The sequence below is a fragment of the Myotis daubentonii genome, chromosome 4, assembly GCF_963259705.1.
Source record: "Myotis daubentonii chromosome 4, mMyoDau2.1, whole genome shotgun sequence".
Taxonomy (NCBI): domain Eukaryota; kingdom Metazoa; phylum Chordata; class Mammalia; order Chiroptera; family Vespertilionidae; genus Myotis; species Myotis daubentonii.
The window spans coordinates 9,544,194-9,570,803 of NC_081843.1; the positions used below are offsets into that span (position 1 = coordinate 9,544,194).

General features: G+C 57.3%; 2 protein-coding genes and 1 long non-coding RNA gene across 20 annotated transcripts; 1 reads left to right on the forward strand and 2 right to left on the reverse strand.

Annotated features, from left to right (window-relative positions):
* Window positions 1–52: 52 nt before the first annotated feature.
* HSD3B7 (hydroxy-delta-5-steroid dehydrogenase, 3 beta- and steroid delta-isomerase 7) lies at window positions 53–3,303 on the reverse strand. 6 transcript variants are annotated; one of them, XM_059692221.1, is made up of 7 exons: window positions 3,103–3,303; window positions 2,581–2,749; window positions 2,221–2,376; window positions 1,820–1,928; window positions 1,645–1,744; window positions 1,368–1,530; window positions 53–1,111 (listed from the first exon to the last, which is right to left on the reverse strand). In XM_059692221.1, the coding sequence occupies exons 1-7, from the start codon at window positions 3,301–3,303 to the stop codon at window positions 657–659; spliced, it is 1,353 nt and encodes a 450-aa protein (XP_059548204.1). In that variant the 3' UTR covers window positions 53–656. The 6 variants fall into 6 exon arrangements, with proteins under 6 accessions (XP_059548204.1, XP_059548203.1, XP_059548205.1 ...); XM_059692220.1 differs by having other exon boundaries at window positions 2,581–2,752; XM_059692222.1 differs by having other exon boundaries at window positions 53–1,072; window positions 2,581–2,752; window positions 3,103–3,213.
* On the reverse strand, window positions 2,615–25,571 carry SETD1A (SET domain containing 1A, histone lysine methyltransferase). Of its 13 annotated transcripts, XM_059692212.1 has the most exons (20): window positions 24,735–24,879; window positions 24,005–24,169; window positions 23,699–23,794; window positions 21,710–21,980; window positions 20,319–20,440; window positions 19,860–20,089; window positions 18,297–19,143; window positions 17,364–18,143; window positions 16,736–16,912; window positions 16,544–16,631; window positions 15,704–15,861; window positions 15,465–15,576; window positions 13,123–13,455; window positions 7,328–8,341; window positions 6,737–6,909; window positions 6,538–6,648; window positions 6,247–6,366; window positions 4,612–4,749; window positions 4,365–4,539; window positions 2,615–2,749 (listed from the first exon to the last, which is right to left on the reverse strand). In XM_059692212.1, the coding sequence occupies exons 2-19, from the start codon at window positions 24,152–24,154 to the stop codon at window positions 4,366–4,368; spliced, it is 5,094 nt and encodes a 1,697-aa protein (XP_059548195.1). In that variant the 5' UTR covers window positions 24,155–24,169; window positions 24,735–24,879; the 3' UTR covers window positions 2,615–2,749; window position 4,365. The 13 variants fall into 13 exon arrangements, with proteins under 13 accessions (XP_059548195.1, XP_059548190.1, XP_059548194.1 ...); XM_059692207.1 differs by lacking the exons at window positions 2,615–2,749; window positions 24,735–24,879 and adding an exon at window positions 24,904–25,571 and having other exon boundaries at window positions 3,718–4,539; XM_059692211.1 differs by lacking the exons at window positions 2,615–2,749; window positions 24,735–24,879 and adding an exon at window positions 24,888–24,909 and having other exon boundaries at window positions 3,718–4,539.
* LOC132232720 (uncharacterized) lies at window positions 2,630–6,013 on the forward strand. The gene is made up of 2 exons (XR_009452469.1): window positions 2,630–2,768; window positions 3,121–6,013. It is a non-coding gene; the product is annotated as an uncharacterized LOC132232720 (long non-coding RNA).
* Window positions 25,572–26,610: the final 1,039 nt, after the last annotated feature.

Sequence of the window (26,610 nt, forward strand, 5' to 3'; positions counted from 1 at the left end):
AGGGGCGACACGGGGAGGCAGGCCAGGGAGCTGGGCAGGCACTGGACACGGATGTAGATAAAGGAGTTTTAATCCAGGGCATGGGCAGGCACAGAGTTTCTGGGGCACCCTCAGGCAGAGACCTCACAATATCGCAGGGCCTACATTTGGGTAGCGGGGTGGGAAGAAGTGAAAATATAGATTTCCTCAGCTTTCACTGAGGAGAATGAAAAGATAAACACCTTAAGGTGATACATGTTTTACAATAATGGGGCTATGACCCTCCCGGAGGGACAGAGGTGGTAGGGGGAGCCAGAAAGTCTCTTCGTTCTGAGCCCCGGCCGAGGGTCCTGCTTGGGCGGCAGGAGGCCAGCAGGAGGCCAGCAGGAGGCCTGTGGAACTTGTACTCACTTCCTGCTGGGAAAGCCAACGGGATGGCAGTGAGAACATCAGGGAAATCACGACCCCGCCAACCAGACAGCAGGCCTGGGGTGAGAGCGAAGACATCCTGCCCTAGAACGGAGGCAGCAGGACACGGACGCAGTGCTCATGGCTTAGCATGAGGGCCCCAGGACAGCCGGTCTGGCTCCGGACCCGCCAGCCCTAGAGTGCAGCCTTCCCTCTCCATCGGGGCCCGGATGGATGTGCTACGCTGAGCTCCGGGCCCAGCTCCACTGTCACTGGGCCGAACGGTCCATGGCCTGCATCCAGCGAATGGTGCGGGTCCGGCTCTCCTCCCATGAGAACAGGGGCTCGTAGCCAAAATGGCGTTGAGCCTTGTTAGTGCTGACGGTGAAGGTGGTGTTGGCCATGGCCAAGGTGTATGGGTTGAGCAGGGGCGCATAGAGCAGAAGCGGCCGCAGGAGCCACTGCAGCAGGGCATTGAGGGCAGCCAGAAGCATCAGTAGCCAGTAGGGCAACAGCGGGCGGGTGCCCACCAGCCGTAGTCCGCAGGGGCCCAGGAACTCCATGTTGAAGTCCTCGTAGCTCTTATAGGGTGACTTGTCATAGCAGAAGTACACCTGGCCACCCATCAATGCCGGTCGCTGCTGTAGCTCCCGCGCCACCAGCACATGCATCCAGGCCACGTTGCCTGCCAGAGGGAGTCGGGAGGACATGCCCCTGAGTGTCCCTGTGATCATGTAGCTGCTGCTCTCCCTGGCCAGCCCACACACAAGCCACCTCCCCTCTGGGCCCATGTAGATGCTGCCCCCTCCTCTCCCTCTGCCTATGACCTTCCCAACTTGCAAGGATACCCTTTCCCTGTGGCCCACACCTCCTCGTCCACCCTAGCCCATGTACAGGCTCTTTTCTCTGCAGGGTACACACGGCACCCCTCCCAGAACCATGCAGGTTCTTAGCCTCCCCCTGCCTGGCCCGGGCCTCACCTACATAGACCCGTCCGTGCTCCACAGAGGCTGGGATGGCCCGGAAGAGCCGGCCTCCCAGGCGCAGGCCCTGGTAATAGATGTCCCTCATGATCTGGTGGCCTTCACCATAGATGCCGGTGGGACGCAGAGCACATGTCACCAAGGGCAGCCCCCCACGGACCTGGCAACAAAAGGTAGGCACTGCTGAGACCTAGGACCCAGCGGCCTGCCCTCTTCAAGCTGGAAATAGCAGGGAGGTGCCAGCCGGCCGTGGCTCTGCAGCTCCTCGCCTCACCTTCCTTCCATTGGCTTCCAGGACCAGCTGCTCAGCTCGGGCCTTGCTAGAAGGGTAGGGATGTCTGTGCACTGCTTCATAGGGGGTGTCCTCATTGCCCCTAGTGGGGGAGAGAAGACTCTTAATGCTGAGGGGAGATGGGCTCTGAAGGTATTGGGGGGGAACCCCAGCTCACCTGTAGAAGGGGTGGCCTTTGATGTTGGGCCCCACAACTTCCATGCTGCTCGTGTACACCAGGAACTGTGTTCCAGTCTGCACACAAGCCTCAATCACATTCTTCGTGCCTGGGGAGGCGGGGTGTGTGTCCAAACTGAAGCTTCCTCCCTCTCTGTACCTTTCCCCTTCCCATCCCCCATCTGGATGAAGGCGTATGGCTTCCTTCCCCAGGCCCAGGGAAAGCCACACAGGTTGGCGAGGGCTGGCCTTCTGTCACAGGGACAGGAGTGCACACAGGACTGTTTGACGCAGGAGAATCACAGAGGTCAAGGTCAGAGCGGGGGGAGGGACACACACAGTTACGATCAGGCCATGGGCCGGTATTACGCGCATTATTAGAACGGCGGGGGGATATCTCACCCTGCACGTTGACCTCATGGATGGTCTCAGGACTGGCCTTCCCAAACACGTCCACCAGCCCGGCTGTGTGGATGACCACATGGGCTCCAGCCACAGCCGCTGCCACCTCGTGGGCCTGGGTCACATCCCCCTGGATGGCAGTCACCTGCACCGGCCCTGGTAGGGGTAGGGCAGCCAGAGGCAACGTCAGAGCTGAGCCCACATCAGCTGTTTGGTTCAGCCCACACCCCTGGGAACCACATGCTTCCAGTGTGACTCACTCACCCCATTCCTGCGCACTGGAGAACACAGACAGGCATCACCCTTTCCACCACGGCGAAGGGAGTCCGCGCCCTCCCCCCGGCTCCCCTCCACCATCACCTGTCTTCAGCTCCTCCAGCCAGGGACCCAGGTGCAGGTCAAAGATCCGCAGCTCACGGAGCCGGGGTTCCTGCTGCAGCAGCATTCGGACCACATGCTCCCCCAGGAAGCCACAGCCACCTGTGACCAGGTATACCAGCTTCTGGGCCTGTGCCGAGTCTGCCATGTCCTGCTAGGGAGAGACCCTGGTTCACCTGAGCTGCCTGCGGTGTGCGACCTGCCCCAGCACCAGCAGCCCACTGCTTATTCCTCGAAGGGGCCTCTAGCCTAGTGGACTGGAGCAGTGACCAGGGGCCACAACTGTTCCTGGTGGGTGAGCAGCCAGGCTACCTGCCCTCTGACCCTGCTAACTGGTTACTGAGATATGGTGAGGGCTTGCAGGAAGGACTCAGTGTTTGAGGTGGAGGGGCGGTTCTGGGATAAAAACAGAGTGGGGGAGGGAGGGAGGGAAGGAGGGAGAGGAGAGGGAGGTGGGCAGGGCTGGGGCTAGGGAAGGGGACCTCAGACATCAGCTCTGCCTACCTGCAGCCACAGTCCCAGGGTGCCCAAACTAGCCACCAGAGCCGGTCTTCTCTCGTTTCCGGCCAGCGATAAATGGTTGTCCCCTTCCGCTTGCTCCTCCCTCCTGGCCATTCCAGGAACAGACCAGCCCAGCCTCCACCCCTCCTCTCCTACTCTCTTGCCACAGGGCCCCCCCTGGTGGCCACTGCGCTCCACTGGCATCCGGTTCCAGCCAAGAACTTGGGGAAGAGGGTCGGGAAAGCCAAAACCTGCTGGATGGACACTGAGGGGCTTGGGGGAAGGGATGGAATAGGCAGAGTGACCTCACTCCTGCATGTCAGTCCTTGCCTCATACTGGATTTCCCAGGAGGCCAGAAGCCCAGCAGCAGCTGTGGTTCTGGGAATGGAGGCCTGACCTTGGCCAGGTCTGGCTGGCCTTGCTGGGGGATTTCTAGGGGGCTGTGCCAGCCTATCAGGTGGCCCAGAGCAATGGTGGCTGTCTGCGGGTCTGGGTTCTTGCCCCATAGCCCCTCTACCCACCCCAACCCCAGGCCACCCATTTCCCCCTCTTCACTTGCCCCACCCTGTCCTCAACCCCCATCCCACCCTACTCTCCCAAAGATACTGACCAAGCACTTTTTGTACAATAAAGTTTAATCACAATTATAAAAATGTGGCATTGGGTTTGCGCTATTAACATATGTACAATCCAGCCCAACAGGAAGGGCCCGCTCCCCCCGCCATCCTGGCCTGGCCCAACCAGAGCTTAGACACCAGGGTAGAAGGGTGACCCACAGGGTCTGGCAGGAACAGAAGATGAGGCAGGGTTCCAGGCACGGAGTCCCCAGGACTGGGAGGCACAGGGCCCCCCTCCCCAGGGGGAGAACATGGCCACTGCCCCTAGAGACCCCTAAACTGGGGAGGGGTGCACGCAGGGCACAGAAGGGAAGTCCCCATGAACACAAAGCGAGAGGGCTGTGCAGCCCCGAGAACAGGATCTATACAGGCTGGCACCCCAGGTTTCCACAGGAAACAGCTCTGGCAGCTACAAAACATTTACAGCTTCTTCTCCGCAAAGAAAAAAATTAGGGGGTGGGCGGCAGGGGTGACAGGGGAGGCAGACACTGCCTTAAGGGACTGAGGCTCCCTTGCAGGGCTCAGGGGCCCAACTCCATATTCAGAGATGGGGGCATGTGGGCCCTCCTGAGCCCACTAAGGCTGGGGTGCTGGGAGCTCAGGGCACCAAGGGGAATAAATAGGGGGGTGGGCGCCCGTCTGCCCACCTCAGTTGAGGGAGCCCCGGCAGCTCTCGGTGCCGCACAGACACGGGATCTTGTTGTCCTCCAGCGGAAACTTGTAGTCGTAGGTGATCTCCTCGTCCACGCCGATGGGCTGCTTGGAGTAAATCACGATCTTCTTCTGGGACTCGATGGTGATCACCTTGGCATAGCAGTTGGGCTGCAGGAGGGAGCAGAGTGAGCTGGGTGCCCTCTGCTTGGACCCCACCGCCCTGGCCAGGCCCCAGCGCACCGTGCAGCAGTGGTTGATGAACCTCGCCAGGTTGCCACACTTGGTAGCATCGATGATGGTGTCGTGGTCCACCCGGAACAGGTAGCTGCTGCCAATGCCCTCCTGCGCATAGCGCTTCTCCCTCATATCGGCCACCATCTGGTGGGATGGGGCGCGACGGTCAGGGACTGCCCTTCGGGGGGTAGCCTCTGTGACTGGGGGTCTGCAGTCTCTCAGCTGCCATCCTGGGGCCACAATGACCTGTCCTGGGTCTGCAGCTCTCTCTCTGGCTCCCACTAACCCCACCTGTGGACACTCCTGACTTGGCTTCCAGGAGCCCTCCCTCTAGTGGCCAACCCTACACCTTCACTGCCATTATCAGCCACCCAAGAGGACCCCAGGGACATGGGCACTGGCTGCTCCTGGAGTGTCTGCCTGGCCCCCAGTCTACCGTGGGGCTGTGGCACTTCCCAAGATGAGTGGTCATTTCACGGACTGAATTCTACTCATCTCTCCTCCCAGGACCCTCTCTCCAAAAAAGACTCCCACTGGCTGCTGCTGGTTGTCCACATTAGGACCCAGATTCTTGCAGGAGGAGCAACTGCTATTTCCCAGAAAACGGGCGCCACAACCTCCGCGCCCTTCCCGTGGGTGGTCTCTCCCAGGGCTTCGGCGGCTGGCTCAGTGCGGGACTCCTCCCCAGCTTCCCTCTGCAGCCAGAGCCACCTCAGGGGAGCTGCTGGTGCCTCCTCTACAAGCTCCGATCGGAACTCATCTGAATCACACATCTGCTCCTCCTCACGCCCCACCTCACTGGCAGCCCTTCCTGCTCCCAGCTGTTAGAGGCAGCGCCCTGAGAAACGGCCTCACCGCCCCCCTTGCTCTCACTCTGCAGAGCCAACGGGGTTGCCTGTCTTGGACCCACAGACTCCTGCTACCTTGGCTGCCGCTGCGTAGCCCAGGAAGCCCACCTTTGACGGGGATCTGCCACAGCCCCCACTCCCACCGCACTGCTGTCTCTAGTTCTCTCTCCACACTGCAGCCAGAGGGAGCCCACAACCTCCCAAGTCCTCTCCTGTTTAACACTTCACAGCAACTTTCCTCCTCTCTCACCATCGGTCCAAACTCATTCATGTGGCTCCTAACTTCTGGGGAGCCTGGCCTCCCCTGCCCCGCCTGCTGTATGTCCCTGCCTGACCCAAGTTTCCGATCAGCCACAGCGCCCTCCTTGTGCCTCCCTCACCTGAGCCCGGGGAGTTCAACATCCTTTAGGCTCCCGGTGTAAACATCACTGTGTTCCAACCACCCAGTCTCTCCGAACTTCCCCTTTTGTAACAAGCAAACGCCATCCTTTACTGTAGTTACTTGTTCAATGCCTGTCTTCCCCACTAAACTGAGGTCCTTAAAGGGAGAGATACTATTAGCCTTGGCTCTTGCTGCATCATTAACATCCAGTTTACTGCTTTACTAGTGCCCACTACTAGAACAGAAGGGAGGGAGGGAGGGAGGGAGGGAGGGAAGGAGGGAGGGAGGAAGTGGTGTCAATGGCTAGGCCTTGGGCAGGAGGGTATGTGGGGCTTTGTCCAGAGTTGGATGGGTCTCGTGTCAGCATCCCAGGGTGCCGGTGGGTTGGGAGCTGGGTGTGGGGCTGCTCACCTGGCGGATGTTCTGACCCACATACTCAATGACCATCTCATCAGCTGCGATGGGTTCCATGGCAAACAGACCCCACTCGTGGATCCGGCTCCGGCCAAACCGGAGCTTCTTCTTCCGGAACTAGAGAGCAAAAGGCAGACTGCTGCTGGGTGCCCCCCCCACCTGTCCCCTGGCTTCCCTGCAGCTCTCCAGGCGGGAGGGTGCTCTAGCCACTCACCCCTCCGCACCCGAGGGACCCCACGATGCTGCCCTTCACTGAGTCTCTCCCCTGCTGGAGCCCCCGCCCCTCACCTTGAGCTGGTTTAGCTTCAGCAGATCACTGTCCATGATGGCGGAGGTGCCAATGGCACTCAGCAGGCGCCGCTGCTCAGATCGGCGCTCCGAAAGCACACGGTTAGTCCCCTGCGAGAGCCGGACGGAGGAGGAGGTAAGTGACGGGGCAGCAATGGGAAGGGGGTGCCGGGGGGCCGTATGCCAGGGCAGGGCTCACCTGAGTGTCCGCCCCTTCCAGCTGCCGGGCTGAGACAGGGCACACGTCCCGGTACCTGTCCTTCTCCTTCTTGCTGATGGGGTAGTAGCCTTCGCTGCGGGCCGCGCCCGTCTGGTGCTCCCGGGGCCCGTCCTGGGGCCGCCGCTTGCGTCTGGGGGCGCTCAGGTTGGTGAGTGCGGGGTGTGTTAAGGAAGAGAATGGGCTCCGCGCTGGCCAGGTCCCTGGGGCCCCACTCCCCCGTCCCTCCAGTCCCAGCCCAAGGAAAGGGTAACTGACCTTGGTTGGAGCCCCGAGCATACTTGGTATGAGGAGGACAGAAAGATGAGAGAAGTAAGTCTGAGGCCACCTTTTCTGCCAGAAAAATTCTGGGAGGCAGACAAGAGGCAGGCGGCAGAGAGAAAACACCCAGGTAGCCAGAGGATAAGGACCCAGGCCGAAGGTCGGTGGCGAAAAGAAGCGGACAGGGGGGAAGAGGAGCGCAGACACCAGAAGGCGTCTGAAGAGAACACTGCCCCCCGAGTGCCCTCAGGAAGCCCGCCCCGCTCCCGGGCCTCTTCCTGTCCTGAGAAGGCGGCCTCCGGCTCAGGATATTGGTGTGATGGACCCAGTGGGTGTCGTTCAACCAGTCGGCCCCGCTCGTCTGCTGCAGCAGCTGCTCATACATGAGCCGCAGGTAGCCCATGTCCTCCGAATCCAGGCCCGAGTTCCAAATGTCATACAGGATGGTCATCTGCTCAAACTCACTGCGGGGTTCGAAGGTGGGAGGCGGTGGGGGAGGGGGTGGCGGTGGTGGCCTCCGGCGCCGAGTGTGGGATCGGAGGCTGCGCCGTCGGACGGCCCCCTCCCCGTTGCTGCTGCTGCTGCTGCTGCTCTCGGACGACTCGGACTCCTCCTCCTCCTCCTCACCCTCCTGCTGCTTTGGTTCCTCTGCCTCAGCCACCACCACCTCAGGGGCCTCCAGGACCTCATCTGCCGGGGAGCTGAAGAGGGCTGCAGGGGCAGGGACTGGCTCCAGCGGCCGCGGGGACGGTGCGAAGGGCTGAGGCTTGATGGCCAGGGCATAGTTGTGCTCCAGGAGGATGTGGCTGAGCAGGGGGCCCAGGCGGTCTGACTCGTCCGATGTCTCCGTGGCCTCTGAGTCATCGCCAAGAGGCAAGGCAGCCAACCCACGTCGGGCTGGGGTCAGGGCCAGGTTGGCCAGCACCGCCAGGTCCACTTCTGTCCCTGGCTCAGCCTCCTCTTCCTCGGGAGAGCGGCCTCGGCCTGCAGCCCGGCTCCGACCTCGGGACACCTCCTCGGGCCAACTCTTGACCAGAGATGCGTGGTCCAGGGGCAAATTGCGAATGGTCCGCTCCACGCCCCGGGCGGCTTTGCGGGAGATGGTGCCAGGAGCCTTGACCTGCTGTGGGGCAGCTGGGGAAGGTTCCGGGGCTGGCACTTCCTCCACAGCAGAGAAGGAGACGGTTTTCCGGCGTTTCTTGGGTGGAGGCAAGAGGGGGATCGGAGAGGAGGGGCGCTCGTCGGGGCAGGGAGCAGGGGCTGGGGGCCCAGCCGGGGGCTCTGGGGGAGGCTGGGGCACACTGGGTGCTGGTTCCTCAGTGGCACCTAGGGAAGGAAGCACAGGGAAGGGAGAGGGTCAGCTTCTTGGCCCAACATCATGAGACTGAGATTCATTAGGAGCTTGAGGCTGGCCAGCCTCACCGGGAGTCCACACCCAGCTGCCCTTCAACAGGCCGCACTCATGCTCCCCTCGGCTGCCAGCAGACACACCCGCGCTCAGGGACCACGCTGCCGGCCTCTCGCCTGCACGGCCAGGAGGGATTCTACACCTGTCACTCACACATCCCACATGCCCTGAGCACCGCCTGTGTCAGGTATGGAGAGCACGTGGAGCAGACACTTGCACAGCACTCGGAGGTTAAGTGCAATGGACACGATGACATGAAACGATGCACAGCCAAACTGTGAGGAGTGGGGGTGGGGTGGGGCTCTACGGCGACGAACACTCGGACTCTAGCCTTTTTACAAGACTGGTGGTGACAGAACTACATCCGACAAGCAGGCACACAGACCCAGACGATTTCTGCCAGCTGCATTTACGAGGATACAATGAGCCAGGTCTGAATTAAAGTACCCATCATTTCAACCACAAACAGTATTCTCTGTTTAGTGAGGTGAAAAAGGTACAATATAAGAAGCAGAATCTTTGTGGTAAAATATTTTATAAAATTTGCCTTCCTCCCACTTTCCCCCAAACATCGCTGGGGGTTCGCCCAAGTGAGGAGAGGCCAGGAAGTGCCCCTGGAGAAGCTGAAGGTAACGCTGAGATCCAAGGGTGCGGGGCAGTCAGGGAGGGACAGGATCCTTGAACAGGCCATGCTGTCTCCCCAACAACCGCACAGGAGGAGCACACCCTCCCTCTGCTGCCCCCCCCCCCCCCCCCGAAAGTCTGCTGCAGAACGCAGGGGTCTCGACACACACAGCCTTTCCCCGGGCAGCCGTCTTGCCGATCTGACCCATCAGACAATCCTCAGGAGGCCAGTTCACGCTTTGCCCTCTCATCCAGGTTCCACCACCCCAGCATGGCCTGTCCGACCGCTGGCCCTTTGCTTACAGGTTCCCTTCGTTTGGAATGCCTCTCCCCTTGCCTGTTGGGAAAGCTGACATGCAGCTTCGAGGCCCAGCTCAATGCCACCTCCTCTGTGAAGGCTCCCTGACTTCCTCAAACATGGGTAACACCTTCCTCTCAGAACCAGAAGACGGGTGGTTCCCCATGGTCTGTCCTCTGGTTGGCTGCAATACATGAATAGCTCATATTTGATGCCAAGCACTGACCCAAGCCCTTTACATATATTAACTCATTTAATTCTCACAACAACCCTAGGGAATGGGTACTGTTGTTGACCCCATTTGACAGAAAAGGACACTGAGGCCAAGAGGTTAGTAACACGTCGAGGTCACACAGCCAGCAAATGCCAGAGTAAGATCTACCCCCCGGCAGGCAGTTGAGTTTGTCCTCTTCCCCACGGCCCTACGCTGACCTGGACGCTCTGCACTGGGACTCAGTGGTTTCACATCGAGCTCCACCACTCAGAGCTAAAGGGCAGCCGGCACCAGGCCCGGCCCGAGCGGGCAGTTATCACACGTGTCCAACGCCTGAACAGATGTTCCCCAGTCTGGCAACCTCAGCAAAGCCCTCAGCCTGCATGTCCCAAGGCTCTGGACACCGCCCGGTGTCCACTCTGAAGCTAGCCAGGCCCTGGGGTGCTCGTCCCAGGTTCTCCAGGTGGAGTCCTCGCATCACCTCTTTCCAGCGATTTGGGACAGCCTCCCCTCCGGCCCCTCCCCCAGGAGCCTGGCTCTTACGGAGAGGAAAGGCCCTTCCCCGCTCAGCTGCTGCACACGTTTCCCGGGCCACGCCTTCCATTTAGGGAGAGAGCTTTTGGGGCACCTTCCTAGTGGACACAACTCCCAGAAGCCAGTTTCTACTGCATGACTGACCCTCATTAACTGATGGCTACCCGACCCACGCCAGCCCAACCAGAAACTTCCCTGAGAGTAAGGCTCTAGGGCAGGAGTGGGTCTGCCTGTGGGGCAGAGAAGTCCATCTGCAGAAGAAGAATGAACCAGACTGGAAGACAGAAGAAAAGCAGGTCCTAAAGGCAGCAGGTCCGTCTTCGGGTTCCACCAGCCAAACCCTGTCCCAGGCTCCTGCCATCGGACCACACAGTCCTCTAATCGGTGTGTCCCTGGCAACTTGCATTTCCCTATCATTTCCTAAAAACTAAGGGATCTGCCTTCTCCTCTCCCACCCTTGCCATCTATTTCCGGAACTCTGATATCCCACCTACTTACCCAATTTCACATCTCCAGCAACCTCCTTCCTCCTCAGCTACCCTCCAGTCACACACCTGGCTTTGTCACCTTCTAGAATAGCTCCACCTTGAAACTTACACTCCTTACCCTCTGACCACATTCCCAGGTCCTTTCAGTCTGAACCTTTTCTTGTTGTTTTTTTTGTTAATCCTCACCACTGAAGGTATTTTTTCCATTGCTCTTCAGAGAGTGGAAGGGAGGGTGGGGGGAGAGTGAGAGAGAGGGAGAGAAACATCGATTGAGAGAGACTACATCAATTGATTGCCTCCCACATGCGCCCTGACCCTGAGCAAGGATCAAACCTGCAACCCAGGTACGTGCCCTTGACCAGGAATCGAACCCGAGACCCTCTGGTGCGGGGTGACGCTGTAACCACTGAGTCACACGGCCAGGGCCCACTGGACCTTTTCAATGTCCCGTCCTTCTACCTCCCTCCAGCCTATCGCCCTCCTGCTAAGTTAGCGTCTTTCTTTCTCTGGCCCTAGTGCAGGGCCCTCACTTTGTCCTCTCCTTTCACAGAACTTCCTACGTCCTTCTCCCACCTCTACCCTGCAGACCCCCAATCCTGACTCTACCCCACCGGCCCTCTCTCCTCCCTGACCCAGAACCCCCAGCCTCAGCAGGGCTTCCGAGTTGTGGCAAATCCAGTCAGCTTTCATCCTCACTCCCACTCTCTTCTCTTCCCAAGGCTCCTACTCCACCCAGCCCCTCAGCCTCAGAAAATGTCCTACTTTCCTACGGCAAAGTGAAAAAGGAGCCTTCAGGCATGAAACCCCACATCTCCTTACCTCCTATTTACAGACAGATTAGCCTCAGACCTAGAGTACCCCGCTCCCCCCATGCTAATCCAGCAAGCATTCCTCTCTCTCCTGGTTCATCTACCTGCTCCCTGTTCCCTTCAGTGCATGAACATGCTCAAGTTCACCTTCTTTGTAAAGCTAACCCTCCACAACCCTGCTGCTTGCTGTCTCTCCAATCCCAGCTGGGTAACCTGAGTATCTCACTGAACCTCGAAGTCCTCAGGTGTAAAATGGGAATGAGAATGTTGTGAGGATTGCCCTAGCTGATGTGGGTCAGTGGATAGAGCACTGGCCTGTGGACCAAAGGGTCCCGGGTTCAACTCTGGTCAAGGGAACGTACATAGGCTGGAGGCTCCTCCCCAGCCCGCGCCCTGGTCGGGGCACATGCAGGAGGCAACCAATCAATGTGGTTCTTTCACATTGGTGTTTCTCTTTGTCTTTCCTTCTTTCTGCCACTCTCTCAGCAAATCAATGGAAAAAATATCCTCTGGTGAGGATTAAAAATAAAATAATTAAAAAAAAAAAAAAGCCCTAGCTGGTTTGGCTCAGTGGATAGAGTGTCAGCCTGCGGACTGAAGGGTCCCGGGTTCGATTCTGGTCATGGGCACATGCCTGGGTTTTGGGCTCTATCCCCAGTAAGGGATGTGCAGGAGGCAGCCGATTAATGATTCTCTCTTATCATTGATGTTTCTCTCTCTCCTTCTCCCTTCCTCTCTGAAATAAATAAAAATATATTAAAAAAGAATGTTATGAAAATTGAATGAGCAAATAAAATTGCAATGTGCCAGGCTCATTACTCAATAAATGCTAATATAATTACAACCCTCAACTCTCTTTTCGTTCACAAGACTAGTCTACCCTCGCAGAAGATCGGTTATCTCTATTGCCTGTCCTCACAGCCATAACTTGGCTCCAGTCTGATCCACTCTATGAAATTGATAAGGTCACCAGTGACCTAACTGCCAAATCCAACAGACATCTTTCCTATCTTACAGACTCTCGTGTGACCTGCTGATACAAGCCACTCCCTCCTTCAGAAACTCCAAGCTTCCCACTTTCCTTCCCGCCCATCTGATCTGATCACTCCTGTTCAGCCTCTGCTGGCTCCCCTTTGCCCACCTGTCTCTCTCTCTCTTTTTCTTCTTATTTTTTATCTAAAAAATATATTTTATTGATTTTTTACAGAGAGGGAAGGAGAGGGATAGAGAGGCAGAAACACTGATGAGAAACATCGATCAGCTGCTTCTTGGACACTCCCTACTGGGGATGTGCCTGCAACCAAGGTACATACATGCCCTTGACTGGAACCGAACCTGGGACTCTTCAGTCCGCAGGCTGACGCTCTATCCACTGAGCCAAACCGGTTAGGGCGCCCACCTGTCTCTTATAAGACTATAAGGCTCTGGCCCCCTTCTCTCATCCCAAACATCCTCTAGGGCAGCGGTCGCCAACCGGTGATCCACAGACCACTGGTGGTCCATGAGGTCCGAAAGGTTGGCAACCGCTGGTTTAAGGAAACCTTTGGAGCAGCGGTCGCCAACTGGTGGTCCGTGAGGTCCGAAAGGTTGGCGACGGCTGTTCTAGGGCACACATATTTTCACATCCATACTTTCACTACTCTCAGATATCTACCTCACTTCCAGCCTACTGCTCTTTCTTCAGCTCTGCTGACCCAACTACCTGCTGAATGTAGTCGCTCTCATCACCTACCTGCAGGCCTTGCTGGAGACTTCTGTTCAGGGATCAGTGTGACGGGGGAGCCTGCGATCCTCTCTGGCTTGGGTTCCTCCACAGGTGCTGGCAGGGGCACAGGGACGTCTCTAGGTGGCGGTGACACTGAGGAGATGGTTGCTGGCTGCTCTTCTTCCTCTTCTTCTTCTTCAGAGGACTCCGATGAGGATGACGAGGATGAGGATGAGGAGGAAGACGAAGACGAGGAGCTGGACGAGCTGCCACTCTCTGAGTCCGAGGCGCTATCATTGTCACCATCTGAGTCAGCATACAGAGAACATTTGGAGGACGGAAGGCTTCCCTCGTCCTCGCCTGGAAATCCAGAAGGGGCAATCAGGCGAGATGGGAAGATCCCTCACTTGGCTCAGTCACTGACTCACTACTGTGGAGTGCTGGGCTCTGTGCTAGGTGCTGGGAAGCCCCCGCCTCAAGGAGCTGGGTAAGCACACAATTGGTTCAGAGTGTGGTCAGCCTCAGTGGGAAGGGCTGGGGAGCTTGGCAAAGGGAAACCCTGATTTCTGCCTGGAGGGTCAAGTCAAGGAAGGCATCCCTGTGAAGGAGATGCCCAAGTCAAGAAAGACAAGTAGGAGCTCACCAATCAGACGTGGGGCTAAGCAGGGATGTCAAAGGTTAAGAGAAGATGGGGCACTGAGAGCTGGTGAGCAGTCCTCTCAAACTACCGACGCTTTTCCCACAGAGCTTCCTACAGACACTTCCTGGGCAACAGACTGAGTGGAGTCCAGGGCAGAATCAGCTCAGGGCTGTTACATGCTCTGCATTTCTAGGATATGACAATGCATTGCCGGGCTCTAAGAAATTAAGAATTTTGCAGTCTTTGAGGAACATAATTGGGTAAACTACAACAGAGGTACCGGTGGCCAGGGAGGGTCTGGAAAATGACCCCAAACAGATAAGCAAGAGCTGGATTATAAGCGGCCTACAGTGTCGGGCTGAGGAGTCGCCTTGTGGACACGGGGAGCCAGGAAAGGACTTAACAGAGGCCAGTGTGCGTTTCCACCGACAGGCTGGAAAATGGCTGGGAATGGAGGGAAGCATGGAAACGGAGACGGAAAATCATCCAAAACCGCTGCAGCCTCTCAGTGAGAAAGGCAGGCCAGCAGGGCTCAGGCGACAATTCAAGAAACACGGAGGTGGTGAAACCGGAAGGCGTCTGGGCCAAGTGGATGTGTAGGGGCCGCACACACGCGCTCCTGGCAGGGAACTCTGCCCGCACTTTACTGAAAAGAGGCTCTCAGACCATCAGTCCCCCCGATCTGGCCTCTGCAGAAATGGCACCATCTTTCTCCAGTTCTCCCACCCTGTTACTCTCTGCCTCATTAACCTATTCGATCTTCTTCAAAACACATATCTGTATCTCAAGTGCTACTATTTGTTCACTTGTTTATGATGTCTCCCCCTCCCGGTCACTGATGTGTCCCCAACACCGAGGACAGTGCCTGGCAGAACAGGGGCTCAATGTACAGGGTGGATCAAAAGTAGGTTTACAAGTTGCGAGTACGTGAAGCACAGTTTATTCTTTCATTATTATTTTGGATTACTTTCCGTACAAACAACTGTAAACCTGACTTTTCCCCTAACCCAATGAGCGGCAAACCGCGGCTCGCGAGCCACATGCGGCTCTTTGGCCCCTTGAGTGTGGCTCTTCCACAAAATACCGACTTCTGCACATGGGCCACGAATTTCAATCGCACTGTACGTGTGCGCCCGCACGTGGTATTTTGTGGACGAGCCACACTCAAGGGGCCAAAGAGCCGCATGTGGCTCGCGAGCCGCGGTTTGCTGACCACGGCCCTAACCTATATATTTCTAAACAAAGGAATGAAAAGAAAGACTAAACCATGTACCCAAGCCTCAATAAATGTGGAGGAACAAACAGGTGTTCCACCGAAGAGCACAACTGTGTCTGGTAATGGCAGCGGCAGGGAGAAGAGGGAGGCCTGGCTCAGTGGCTGAGCCCTAAGGAAGAGCAGAGCTCACAGATGGGAAGGCTCGCTCTGACAGCATCGAAGGGCAGCAAGAGAACGCGGCCTCTATTTCAAGGGCCTGGGAAAAGAAACAGGCTCTGCTGGGTTGTCTTCGGGGGAAGCCTTGTTTCAGGAGCAGAGGTAAGCAGGAGAGAACCTTCTGGGTGTCGGGGACGTTGTTTACAATGGGCTGAGGGTACCAAAGAGTAGTTGTTTTGGGTGAGGACAACGGTGGCCAACAAATCCAGCAGCAACACGTGGGTTCAGAAAAGGACGAGGCAGGTGGCAGAAGCCCTTTCTCCCCCCCCAGAATTCAACGGTACTGTCTGTGCTTACCATCTGAGGCCTCTGTCTCCTTCTTTGCAGTACCCATGGCTTCCTCATGGTCGTCATCTTCCTCATCTTCCTCCTCCTCCTCCTCCTCCTCAAGGAAAGGGATAAACAGGGACTAACAGGAAAGGGCGACTGGTCCTCCAGAAGGCACAGCCGCCTGGATCCAGCCCACAGGGAAGTGGCCCTGGGCACAGGACACAGGAGGTAGGCTCCTGGCGGGGCCGGGCGCCCTGGCTCCTCACCTTCTCCGAGGAGGACTCCTGGGACGCCTCCTCCCCCTCGCTGTCCAGAGCAAAGGACTTGCGGTGCTTGCCCGGGGTCTTGCTTCGCTCCTCATCTCGCTTTTGGGGCTTGGTCCCTGCACGTCCTGACTCTGCAGCCTCCTTCTCTCGCTCAGGGTCTAGGCCCAGGTGAGTGGTGGTTAGGACAATGTACCATCAGCAGTGAGCTGCCAGTGCTGGGCCCTGGGGGAGGGGCTGTGCACACGCGGTCGCTGATCCTCCCCCAGGCCCACCAGGCAGACCTCGTTTTATAGACAAGAAGCTGAAGTTTAGCACAAAACCCTCAGCAATACCTTATATTTTACAGTTTTAAACATATCACACTCATTTCACCTTTCACTGTTTTCTGGGTTGGGCAGATGCCTGGCCCAAGAAAATACTGCTAAGGCCAATGGGCTTCCAGGCAAGCAGATCAGACTCAATGAGGAAGTTTTCCAGACACAAAGTGTCAACCAATAGCTTAAACTTAGGCAAATTGGTAAGAAGGCATACAAGAGCTTAACCTATTTAACCTTGAAATTCTGTGATCTTTAGATGTGAAAGCTATTATTTCTATTTTACAAAAGGAAAATTAAAATACAGAAAACTTAAATCAACATACCAGTGTAAAAACCGTAACTAAAATCCAGGACTGTCCCATCTGAAGCTTTTCTCATCTCTCAAAACTGCTTTATTTTAACCTTTTACCAAATCTCCACCTGGCTCTTTGCCTTTAAGACACCTGTACCCCTGCCTCTCGCTTTCCTTTTCAGAATCTAAATAACCTTTCCCCTTTCTCCTTCACCCGACCTTCCCACTCACCATCTTCATCTTCCTCAGCGGGAGTGGAAGGCCGCGGCCTCTTTTCCTCGCTGGCCTCGGAAATTTCTGAAGGCTCTTTTCGTTTGACCTGCGGGAGGGGAGACACAGAGCCGTTTGGACCTCAGACACTCCCTGTACCCAAGGAGGGGGCTGCCCCGTCCCCACCCTCCCGGGCAAGACCAGTCCTGGTACCTTGAAAGAAGGCAGCCGCAGGGCCCCCCGCAGCCCTGACCCGAAGGCGAAGGCCTCGATGCCGGTGGTGCCCCCACTCTTCGCCCAGTCCACGAGGGACAGCAGGCCTGGCTCTCTGAGCTTCGTCTTCTCTTTATCTTCCTCCTTGGCTTGCTGTTTGGCTGCGTTCTGGAATGGCTGCAGGCGGGAGCGGGGCTGAGCCTCAGAACCCAGGTGCTCCCTCCTGCCCCCTGCCTGGCACTACGCCCAGGCCGCAGGAAAAGAGAACGGCATCTGCTCGCTCCTCCCTCTGATGCACATCTGTGCCACCTCCCCGGCACCAGCCCCAGCAGAGGCACTTCCTCACAAGTCTGCTCACTCCGTCCCATCCGTCTTAGGAAGCAGCTCCTATCCCTCCCACTCTACACACGAAGACAGAGGCCCACAGACGCTCAGGGGCCTTGTCCACTGCAAGGAGGCAGTGGGGCCAGGACAGTTCTTCAGGCTCTTAGGCTCATGCTTCCCCACTGCTCTCTGTGCCCCAGTCCCGTCCAACCAGAGTGCCACCCTTGCCTACGTGCCTGATCCTCCTCCTGTCTTGAGCTGTGTGGAGCCCCAAGTTTCCCCAGTCCCAGGCACCGGCCCTCACCTTGGCCTTCTCTTCCTTGCTCTCCCACCACTGGTCAAAGGCGCCAAAGGCCACGTTTTCCACCATCTTGCGGTTGAGGTCTCGCTGCATGATGCTCTTCATCTCCTGGACGAGGGTGGCCAGCACGCGGCCCACAGTGCCCGCTGCCGGCAGGGCCTTGCCCTCTGCCAGCTCTGCTTCCTCCCTTGGTGGTAGTCGGGCCTCCTCTCCCGAGACTGAAGAGGGCAGGGGCTCAGCTGCCACGGGCAAAGGCAGGCGGTAAGCCTCCCGGGAATATGCCCCTCGGCCTTCTTGCCCTTGCGTGTACAGAGCGTAGGGCAGGCCATAGGCCGCCTCCTGTGGGGGCGGGAACGGGAGGAAGGCCTCCCCAAAGGGCCCGCCGTGGGGACCCGCCGAGGCAGCAGTCAAGCCCTTGCCCTGCCGCAGCTGGTGGAGCCGAGTTAGCATCTGGGTCTGCATCTGGAAGGACATGGGCATTCCTCCCCACTGAGCCCCAAGTCGATCCATGAGCTCTAGGGAGTTCACAAAGTCATAGATGTGGGGGGGCGGCGGAGGAGGCGGGGGGTACTCAGGGGGCGGTGGCCCATCCGGTCGGGGTGGGAGGAGGTAGGCAGGCTGGTGGGGATAACCAAGGGGAAGGGAAGCCAGGTAGGGAGGGGGAGGAGGGGGTGGTGGGGGAGGAGGGGGAGGCTGTTGGGGGGGCGTTGGGGCCGGAGGGGGTGAGCCGCCCCTGTCGTCGTCGGAGATCTCCATGTCCTCCCCAGAAGAGCATGGAGACGCCTGTAGGGGTGCAGAGGAGGGTCACAGAAAGCTTCTGCCTGTTCCCTGGGCTTTTCCTCAAATCCGTTCTCGGCTAGTTCCCTTCCCTCTCCCCCTGGGCGCAACCCTGCCTCCCTGATCCCAGGTATCCCCGCTGGCCGACCCCAACCTCACCTGGTTCTGGCCGTTGGCCTTGGGAGACTCCCGGGTCGCCCCTGGCTCCCCACTCCCTGTAGGTGCCACATCCTCAAAATTAGCTGGGGCTGGAGGCGGCGTGCAGGGCCCGTGACCTGAGCCAGAAGGCACCTCAATCCCCGGGTCTCTAGCCCCAGGGCCTGTGGTGGCGTTCTCTTCCTCCTCCTCCGTGTCAGAGGCCAGGAAAGAAAACTTGGAGCGCTGCTCCTTCAGCAGCATCTCAATGCGGGAATCCAGGCTGCTGTGCTGAGCGAAGGGCACACTCTCGTTGGTGGTCTCCGGGGCTGGGGAGCCAGAACGGGCAGGTGAGGCTGGGCGGGGGGAGGTCCGAGCTTCTTCTCCCTCAGGGCTGGGTCCCCCGGCACCACCGCCTCCACCAGGTTCTGGAGGCTCCGGGGGCGGGGCCTCGGAGGCGGGAGGCCGGTAGTCCTGGTCAGCGGGGCGGCTGGGCTCAGGGGGCAAATAGGAGGTGTAGGAAGGCGGGAAGCGCTCAGCTGTATTGTCAGCAAAAGGTGCCCCGGGGGGCTCCTCCCGCGTTGCCCGGCGGGGTGGGTAGGAAGAATGGCGTTGGTAGCGGTTCCAGCTTTCATAATATGCTGGGTAGTTGGAGTCAGAACCACGAAAATGGGAGGATGAGGAAGAAGTGGACGAGGAGGACGAGGACAGTGAGGAGGAGGAGGTGGCGGAGGTGGCGCTGGCTGCAGTGGTGGCAGGGATGGCCGCAGAGGTGGTCGTGGGGGCTGAAGACGCAGAGAAGTGGCGACGGGAAAAGGAATCCTGGTAGCTGTTCTCGGACCGCCGGGGCTTGAAGGAGGTTGAAGTGGTGCTGGAGAGGAGGTGCAGGAGTTAGCTGGGTTCAGCTCTGTGTGACCACCCCTAGGGTCCCAATTCTGTCCCCGAGCCCTTCTACGCTGTCCCGACAGGAAGATCTAAATCAGGGGTCCTCAAACTTTTTAAACAGGGGGCCAGTTCACTGTCCCTCAGACCGCTGGAGGACCGGACTATAGTTTAAAAAAAAACTAGTTGGGCCCTAACCAGTTTGGCTCAGTGGATAGAGCGTCGGCCTGCGGACTCAAGGGTCCCAGGTTCGATTCCGGTCAAGGGCATGTACCTGGGTTGTGGGCACATCCCCAGTAGGGGGTGTGCAGGAGGCAGCTGATCGATGTTTCTCTCTCATCGATGTTTCTAACTCTCTATCCCTTTCCCTTCCTCTCTGTAAAAAATCAATAAATATACTTTAAAAAAAAAAAAAAAACTAGTCGGCTGCTAAGCAACAGGCAGCGGCGGCAAACACACGCGGCGGGGCGGGCCGGATGAATGTTTTTGGAGGCCGCATGTGGCCCGTGGGCCGTAGTTTGAGGGCCCCTGATCTAAATGCTGTGGGGCTCCTAGCTAGAGTGCGTTCCCTGAGAACAGGGATTAGTTGGCTGAATCCACAGACAAACTAGGACAAATTCTTCCCAACTCCCTTTTCGACTTCGTTTCTTCTTTCCAGTGGCAGCTCCCAGAATCTGGGGGTCCCAAAGGGTGTTCACTCGGTACCTGCTGGAGTAGGCAGAGTCCTGAGAGTAGGGAGTGCTGCCCCGAGACGTGTAGGGGGTTCCTTGGGAGGACTGAGGGGTGAACTGGCCGAAGGAAGATGGGGTGTCTTGTCGGCTGCTGGAGAAGCTTGTGTCCTGGGAGCAGGGGGTGCCATTGCCAGGAGTGCCCACCACAGCAGTGCCTGCTGGGTAGGCAGCTGTGTCAGAGGAGGCGCGGCGGCGGGACTCAGTCTGGAGGGGGAGAGTGGAGCAGGGAGAAAGGAAGAGAGATCAGTTACCACTTAACAATTCACCCTTCCCCAAACTGAGAATCCCCGTTGCCTGTCTTGTGAAAGCATCTAGGCCTCTTTTCTTGGCTCTTCCTATACTTAGCAGTGAAGTCCAGAGCCTCCCAAAGCCTGGTCCTGGCATCAAGGACTGTGCCCAATGGCTAGGGCTGTGGCAACCACAAGCTTCTCACCGTCTCGGTGGCCGCACCAGGGCCCTGGAACTTCTCACTCAGGGCCTTGCCCCCAGTGGGCACCGTCTGAGGGGTGTAGGAGCCATTGACAATCAGTTCATAGTACTTCATTCGTTGTTGTCCTAGAGGGAGAGAAATGGGAGCCAACAGAGTCAGAGAGAAAACAACTCCTTCCTAATATGGTTTTCCCACTTATTCCTCAGGCCTCCAGTTGATCTTGGGTTTGGGGACTTCAATTCTTCTTCCCTATCTCTGTATCTGGGACGTTCTACCTCATCTCCACGTAACAACTACTACAAACGACACACAGTTTCTTCTACATGTCACTACCCTGAACGATCACCAGAAGGGAAAGCATCAGTACAACTACTTCACAGGTTTAAAGAAAATTGACCTGCACAAAGTCAGTTAGTAGCAGAACTCAAATTCAGACCCAGCTTGTCTAATGCTAGATCCTATCGTATTCTTCATCCTATAGACTGAGGGTTGCAAAAATCAACTTTTATTTGCCTTACATAATCACTGAAAACTATTTTGGGGAGATGTAACATTTTTAAATCATGAGATGATACAAAAACCTTGATTTCTTGCTTTAAAATAAAAAAACCACACAGATTATTTGGCAATATGCGTCCTCATTCCCACTTGCACATTGGCTAATGCCAACTAACCGCTGTCTCCCTTAGATGGCACTGTGCTACAGCACGCCACAACCCTCCCCATGTTCCTAACAGACTGCTTCCTTCCCTCACCTACTAGTATACATGCAGGTCTCTATTTCTCCATCCAAAGTTTCAAAACCTAGGATTTTGGGGAATTTAGTGTCAAAACCTGACCTGAGCTGAAGCTATTTAGTCTAGTTTGTTTTTTAATCCTCACCTGAGGATATAGTTGCCATTGATTTTTTTCTAAGAGAGTTAAAGGGAGGGAGAGGAGGGAGGGAAGAGAAAGGTAGGAAGGGAGAAAGATAGACAGATAGGTAGATAGATAGATAGATAGATAGTCATCGATGTGAGAGATACGTCGATTGGTTGCCTCCCACAAACGCCCTGCAACTGAGACACATGCCATTGACCGGTAATCGAACCGGAGACCCTTCCACTGAGCTGAACCAGCCAGGGCTATTTACTCTAGTTTTTCTTTGTCCAACCTAGTGTGACCCTGCATACACTTTCTTACAAAAACAGTCATATGCCGGTGCAGCCCAAATAATGCCAAATACACACAAAAAACACGTGTACCACAATCCGTTTGTAAAATTCTGATTTCAGAAACCCATCCGGCCCCAAGAGTTTCCGATGAGGAATCGTGAACCTGATCACAGCTCACCCCAAGCGGCAGGCGCATGTCCGACCTCTGCCAGAGCCAGCCGGGCAGCGGCGGGGCCTCACCTTTGATGTCGAGCTGGGCGTGGATGATGTTGCCCATGACGGAGGTGAGGTGGAGGTTTTTGACCGTCTCCTTGGCCCCCCGGGTGCTGGTGAAGAGCACGCGGGCCAGGCCCAGGTGCTTGCGCGTGCGGGGGTGCAGCAGGATCTCCACCTCCTCCACCTCGCCATACTTCCGGCACATGTCCTTCAGGAAGGTCTCCCGCACGTTGTCATTCAGTCTGGCAAACGTCACTTCCTTCAGCGGGATCTGCCCGATATAGAACTCATCCAGCTGTGGAGGGGACAAGCGCAAAGTCTGGGGCCGGAATACTTTTTCCTTTGGGAAACTAGAGAGACCCATGAGATCGAGAGAGAGAGGACTGGAAAACTCAGGGGCAAGGGCAGGGGACCCCAACAAGGGATACATCAGTCTCAACTCCTCTCTCTCTCGAGTTCTTTCACCACAGAATAATGGCAAGAACCAGGAAAAGAAAGGTATGAACTGAGAAATAAACACACATGGAAGAAACCAGATGTAAAGAAATCTCACTAACTCTGCTTTTACTAAGTAATTACCATGGACCGGGCACAAGGAATATAGAGATGAAAAAAAAAAAAAGGAGATTCCTGGTCAGAAAAATAGACAAGACAGAGACACATACAATTATGCCACGGCGGTGCGTGTCGGCAGAGGGGTACAGAGTGCGTCTGGGAGTCCAGAGGGGAGCAGGGAAGCATTCACACAGATGGTGTCATTCGTACTGGGCTTTTGGGATAAACAGGAGTTCACCAAAATTACAAGGGCTTACTGGTAAAAGGCCATGAAATTATGAAATAACTTAGCATTTCCTAGAAACTGAGGAGTGTATAGAGGATGGAACACAGGTGAGCAGCATCAAGGCAGGAGATGAGGCTTGACCAGCTCAATAATCATAAATGTCAATGCACAAAAACATGGACTTGGCAGCAAATGTAAAATAAGAGAATAGTAAAATTACAGCAACAATGACAGCAGGTGGAACATGAAATGAAGAGAATGGAAGCAAGGAAACCAGGTGAGATGAATACAAGAGTATGTGAGAAAGATACAGCAATGGAAATAGAATAATTCAGATAAAATGGTTTAGGAAAAAGGGTCGCAGAACTTTGTGACAGACTATGCGGCAGATAAAGGAAAGGAGAATCCTAGGGTGACTGCCAGGTTTCTAGCTTGTGCAGCTAAGTAGGTGGAGCGAGCGCAGGATTAAAGGGGTGAAGATCATTTGCTTGCGGCATCTCGAACCTGAGATGTCTGTGGGGCCTCCAGATGGAGCTTCCCACTACCTGGCATTACACGTTCGAAGTTCGAGACTGACCTTGGCTAGAAACAGACTTAGAAGTCATGCACATTTTGGTAACAGTCAAAATCATGAATGTGAAAGAGATTGTCCAGGGAAAGTGCACAAAGTGAAAAAAGGGGTAAGGGGGCCCCGCAAATGATTTATTTAAAAGTGAAGAAGAAAGAATTAGTGAGGAGAACCAGAACCACCCGTGTTCTAGGCCCAGCCCAAGGCCCGATGAGCATCCTGCCTGGACAGAGACATGGAATCCTCTGACACAAGGTGGAGGATCAAATGGCCAAAGGAGAGGGGAGGAACAGGACTCCAGGGATGGAGCCCCTGGCCTGATCACCCCCTTATTTGTTGGGAAACTGGGGTATCAGGCCAGAGCACTGTCAAGGAATACATATGCTGTCCAGGAACACACAGTGGTAAGTGCAGCAGCTAAACACGTCTGTATGTCATTCCAGGAGTCAGCCCCCGGCTTGGGACACCTCACCCACGCCTTTCTGGAAGATAAATAGATTTCCTGTCCAGAACAACTCAGTCCCACAGCCGCACAGACGGTCAGACCGGCAGTGATCCTGTCACTGGGAAACGCTCTAATTCAGCGACATTAAGACAAGACGGCCAGGATGGAGCCTCCACTCCCTCCCAGGGCCACCACCCCACGGCCTCGGCAGACACGTACCTTAAACTTAGGGACCGGGAGGGAAAAGTCTCTGTTTTTGGACCTGACATGGCAGCGGGGGTCTTGCAGGTCTTCGACTGGAATATACTTTGAGTCCTAGGAAGGAAAGCAGGAACAGAAAGACAGCTCAAGGTGAAACCACAGGCTGAGCGCTAAGCCCGTTTGGAGACCCATATGCAAAGGAGCTGGGTTCTGGCGAACCACTTTTTCGGAGGCAGGCTCTGGACATGGGAGTGCTGGGCGCAGAGCAGCCCCCAGGAGAAGGGGCCTGGGGGCTCCCGGGGGCGGAAAGGCCTGGGCACTCACGTTGACACTGAAGTGGACCCCATCGTAGCGGTACACCTTCTGAGAAGGCCTGCGCAGGGCAGGGTCCAGGGCAGGATCCACGATGAGCTTGTAGTTGCGCCACTGGAAGCTCGGGGTCTTCTGCCCGTCTCCCCCACCTTCCTGATCCATCTTTGCTCATTTACACTGTGACGAGAGGAACCCGCAAGGGGGTTCAGATCGGGGCCCGACTCCCTTGCTGCCCTCACCGCCTAGCCGCGACTCCAGGCTCGCTGATCACCCCGGGGTCCGCACCTCACCAGGACCCGTGGCTCCCCCGGATTTTCCAAGTACACTCTCCCACCGTAACCACACATTCTCTCCACCTCCCAACTCTTGCCCTCAGCCCACCAGGCCCATCTCGTGCCCCCAGCTCTACCCAGCGCGCGCCCCCCTTGCCCTCCGAGCAAGACCCCTCCCCCGCCCCCTGGCAGGCCCCGCCCCCTCCCGCCTCCTCACCGGCCAGCGGCCCGGGCCAAGCCCGGCTCCCGCTCCCACACACCCGCTCGGGTCCCCGCGCCCCGATCGCCAAGAGGTGGCACCTATTCGGGGCGTTGGAAACACCGCGAGACCGAGCCCGAGACCCGGCTTCGGCCCCGAATCTGGGCGGGGGGGGGGGGGGGTAGGGGAACGCGCACCGCTGCCCTCTCCTCCCGCCCCGGTGCGTTCTGCCCCCCCCATCCCCGCGCACGCGCGGCGCGGCCCCACTCACCCGCTCGTGGCGAGCGGCTCCCCCTCCCCCCACCCCGCGCGGCACCTTAGTGGCGCGAGGCGGCGGCGGCGGCGGCGGCGGCAGCGCGAGACCCGGCCCCGCAGCGGTGGCGGCGGCGGCGCCCCCCCACCACCACCTCCCCGGCGCGCGCACCAAACACCACCGCCACCTGCGCGAGGCCCAGCAGGCACAGCGTCGACATTCGCACTTTCGCCACGGGCGCCACTGGGAGACCAACGGGGCCGAGGATAGCGGTTTCGCCTCGGCCGGCGCCCTAGGAGGCTTGAGAATTGCAGCCTAGGGGGCCTGGAGATTGGCCGCATCCCCCGGAGAGTGGGCTTCCCCACGGCTGTCCAGCTGCTCTGGCCTGGGGCCGTTGACGAATCGGCGGCGACGAAAGCAGCGGCTAGTCCCCGAGGAAAGGGGGCGGGGCGAAGGGGAGGCGGCCGGGCAGAGCTGGGGAGATTTGAGTGGCGCGTTGAACGGGCGCAGATTCGTCAGGCGGGCGGGGCGAATGGGTGGACGAGACGCGGGCTCCTCTGCTCCTCTTGCCTGCCCCTTCCTTGCGCGGCCAAACGTCCCAGAGGCTGCAGATTCGCCACAGGTTCTGGCCCCAGCTCTTGCCTCCCTTTACCCGCTTGGGTGAAGTCAAGAAAATAATGCCTGTTTAGGCAAGCCCTGTTGGCAAGTCAGCCACTTTTCTGGATTTTCTTCCCATACAATTAGGGGGACTGCCCAACTCCGACCCGAGGAAGGTGGCTATGGCCCAAAGCTCCTCAAAGTCCGATGAGGATTTCCGGCTGAGCATCGGGGCCCGAGTAATCCCGGGGAGCCGGCCTCACGAATCTGCGAGCCTGTGGGCGGGGCCGCGGCGCCTGCGCAGAGGGCGTGGCCAGCGTGCGGCCCGGCGTCGCGGGGCTCTTCCTGGAGGACCCACCGAAACCGGGCGGCCGGGGAGGGGCGCCCGTGAGATGGAAACGACAACCAAGAGCGGTGACTCAGGCTGCTGGCCTGGCGCCGCACATAACGCAGGGAGCGTTTTCCTTTCGCGATCCCCCTGGGGCCACTGGCTGCTTAAGATGCCCACTTGGCAGATGGGGCGACTGAGACCTGCAGAGGGCCCCGCCTTTTGCCTGCACTCGGCCACTACTAGTCTTAAAGTTGGATGATAAACGCGGTGGGGCTTGCAGACCCTCGAGTGGGTCCTGTGAAAAGTAAACTCGGTTTTACAGGAACTAGGTGAGCGGGGCGCATCGTGGTCCCAGTGCCCGCCGTTTTCAGCGGGATCGGGGGGTGGGGGGGACTAGCCTTCCGCGGTCTCGCCGCTCGAGGGCAGCACCGATCCAGGCTTACGGTGGGACCCGGGACCTCCGGTCGCCCGGGGCTGGGCACCCTTTATTTCTGTCTTGGACGCAGGGTATTCTGGTCTCCAGGTAATGGCATACCCAGGAGGCCCCTCTGCCTGAGCTGAGGGTGCGCTAGGTCCCAGACATCTCTGTCTACATCTCTCGCTGCATTACTTTGGGCAAACCATTGACCTCTCAGAGCTTCAGATCCTTACTCTGAAATGGATATTGATGTCACGCAGGATTAATGTAGGCATTAAAAAAAAGCAGCCCTAACCAGTTTGGCTCAGTGGATAGAGCGTCAGCCTGCGGACTCAAGGGTCCCAGGTTCGATTCTGGTCGGGGGCATGTGCCTTGGTTGCGGGCACATACCCAGTGGGGGGTGTGCAGGAGGCAGCTGATCGATGTTTCTGTCTGGTCGATGTTTCTCTCCATCGCTCTCCCTTCCTCTCTGTAAGAAATCAATAAAATATATTTTTTAAAAAAAAGCATAGAAAAGGCCCTGGAAGCCTTGTCCATGCACATTTATC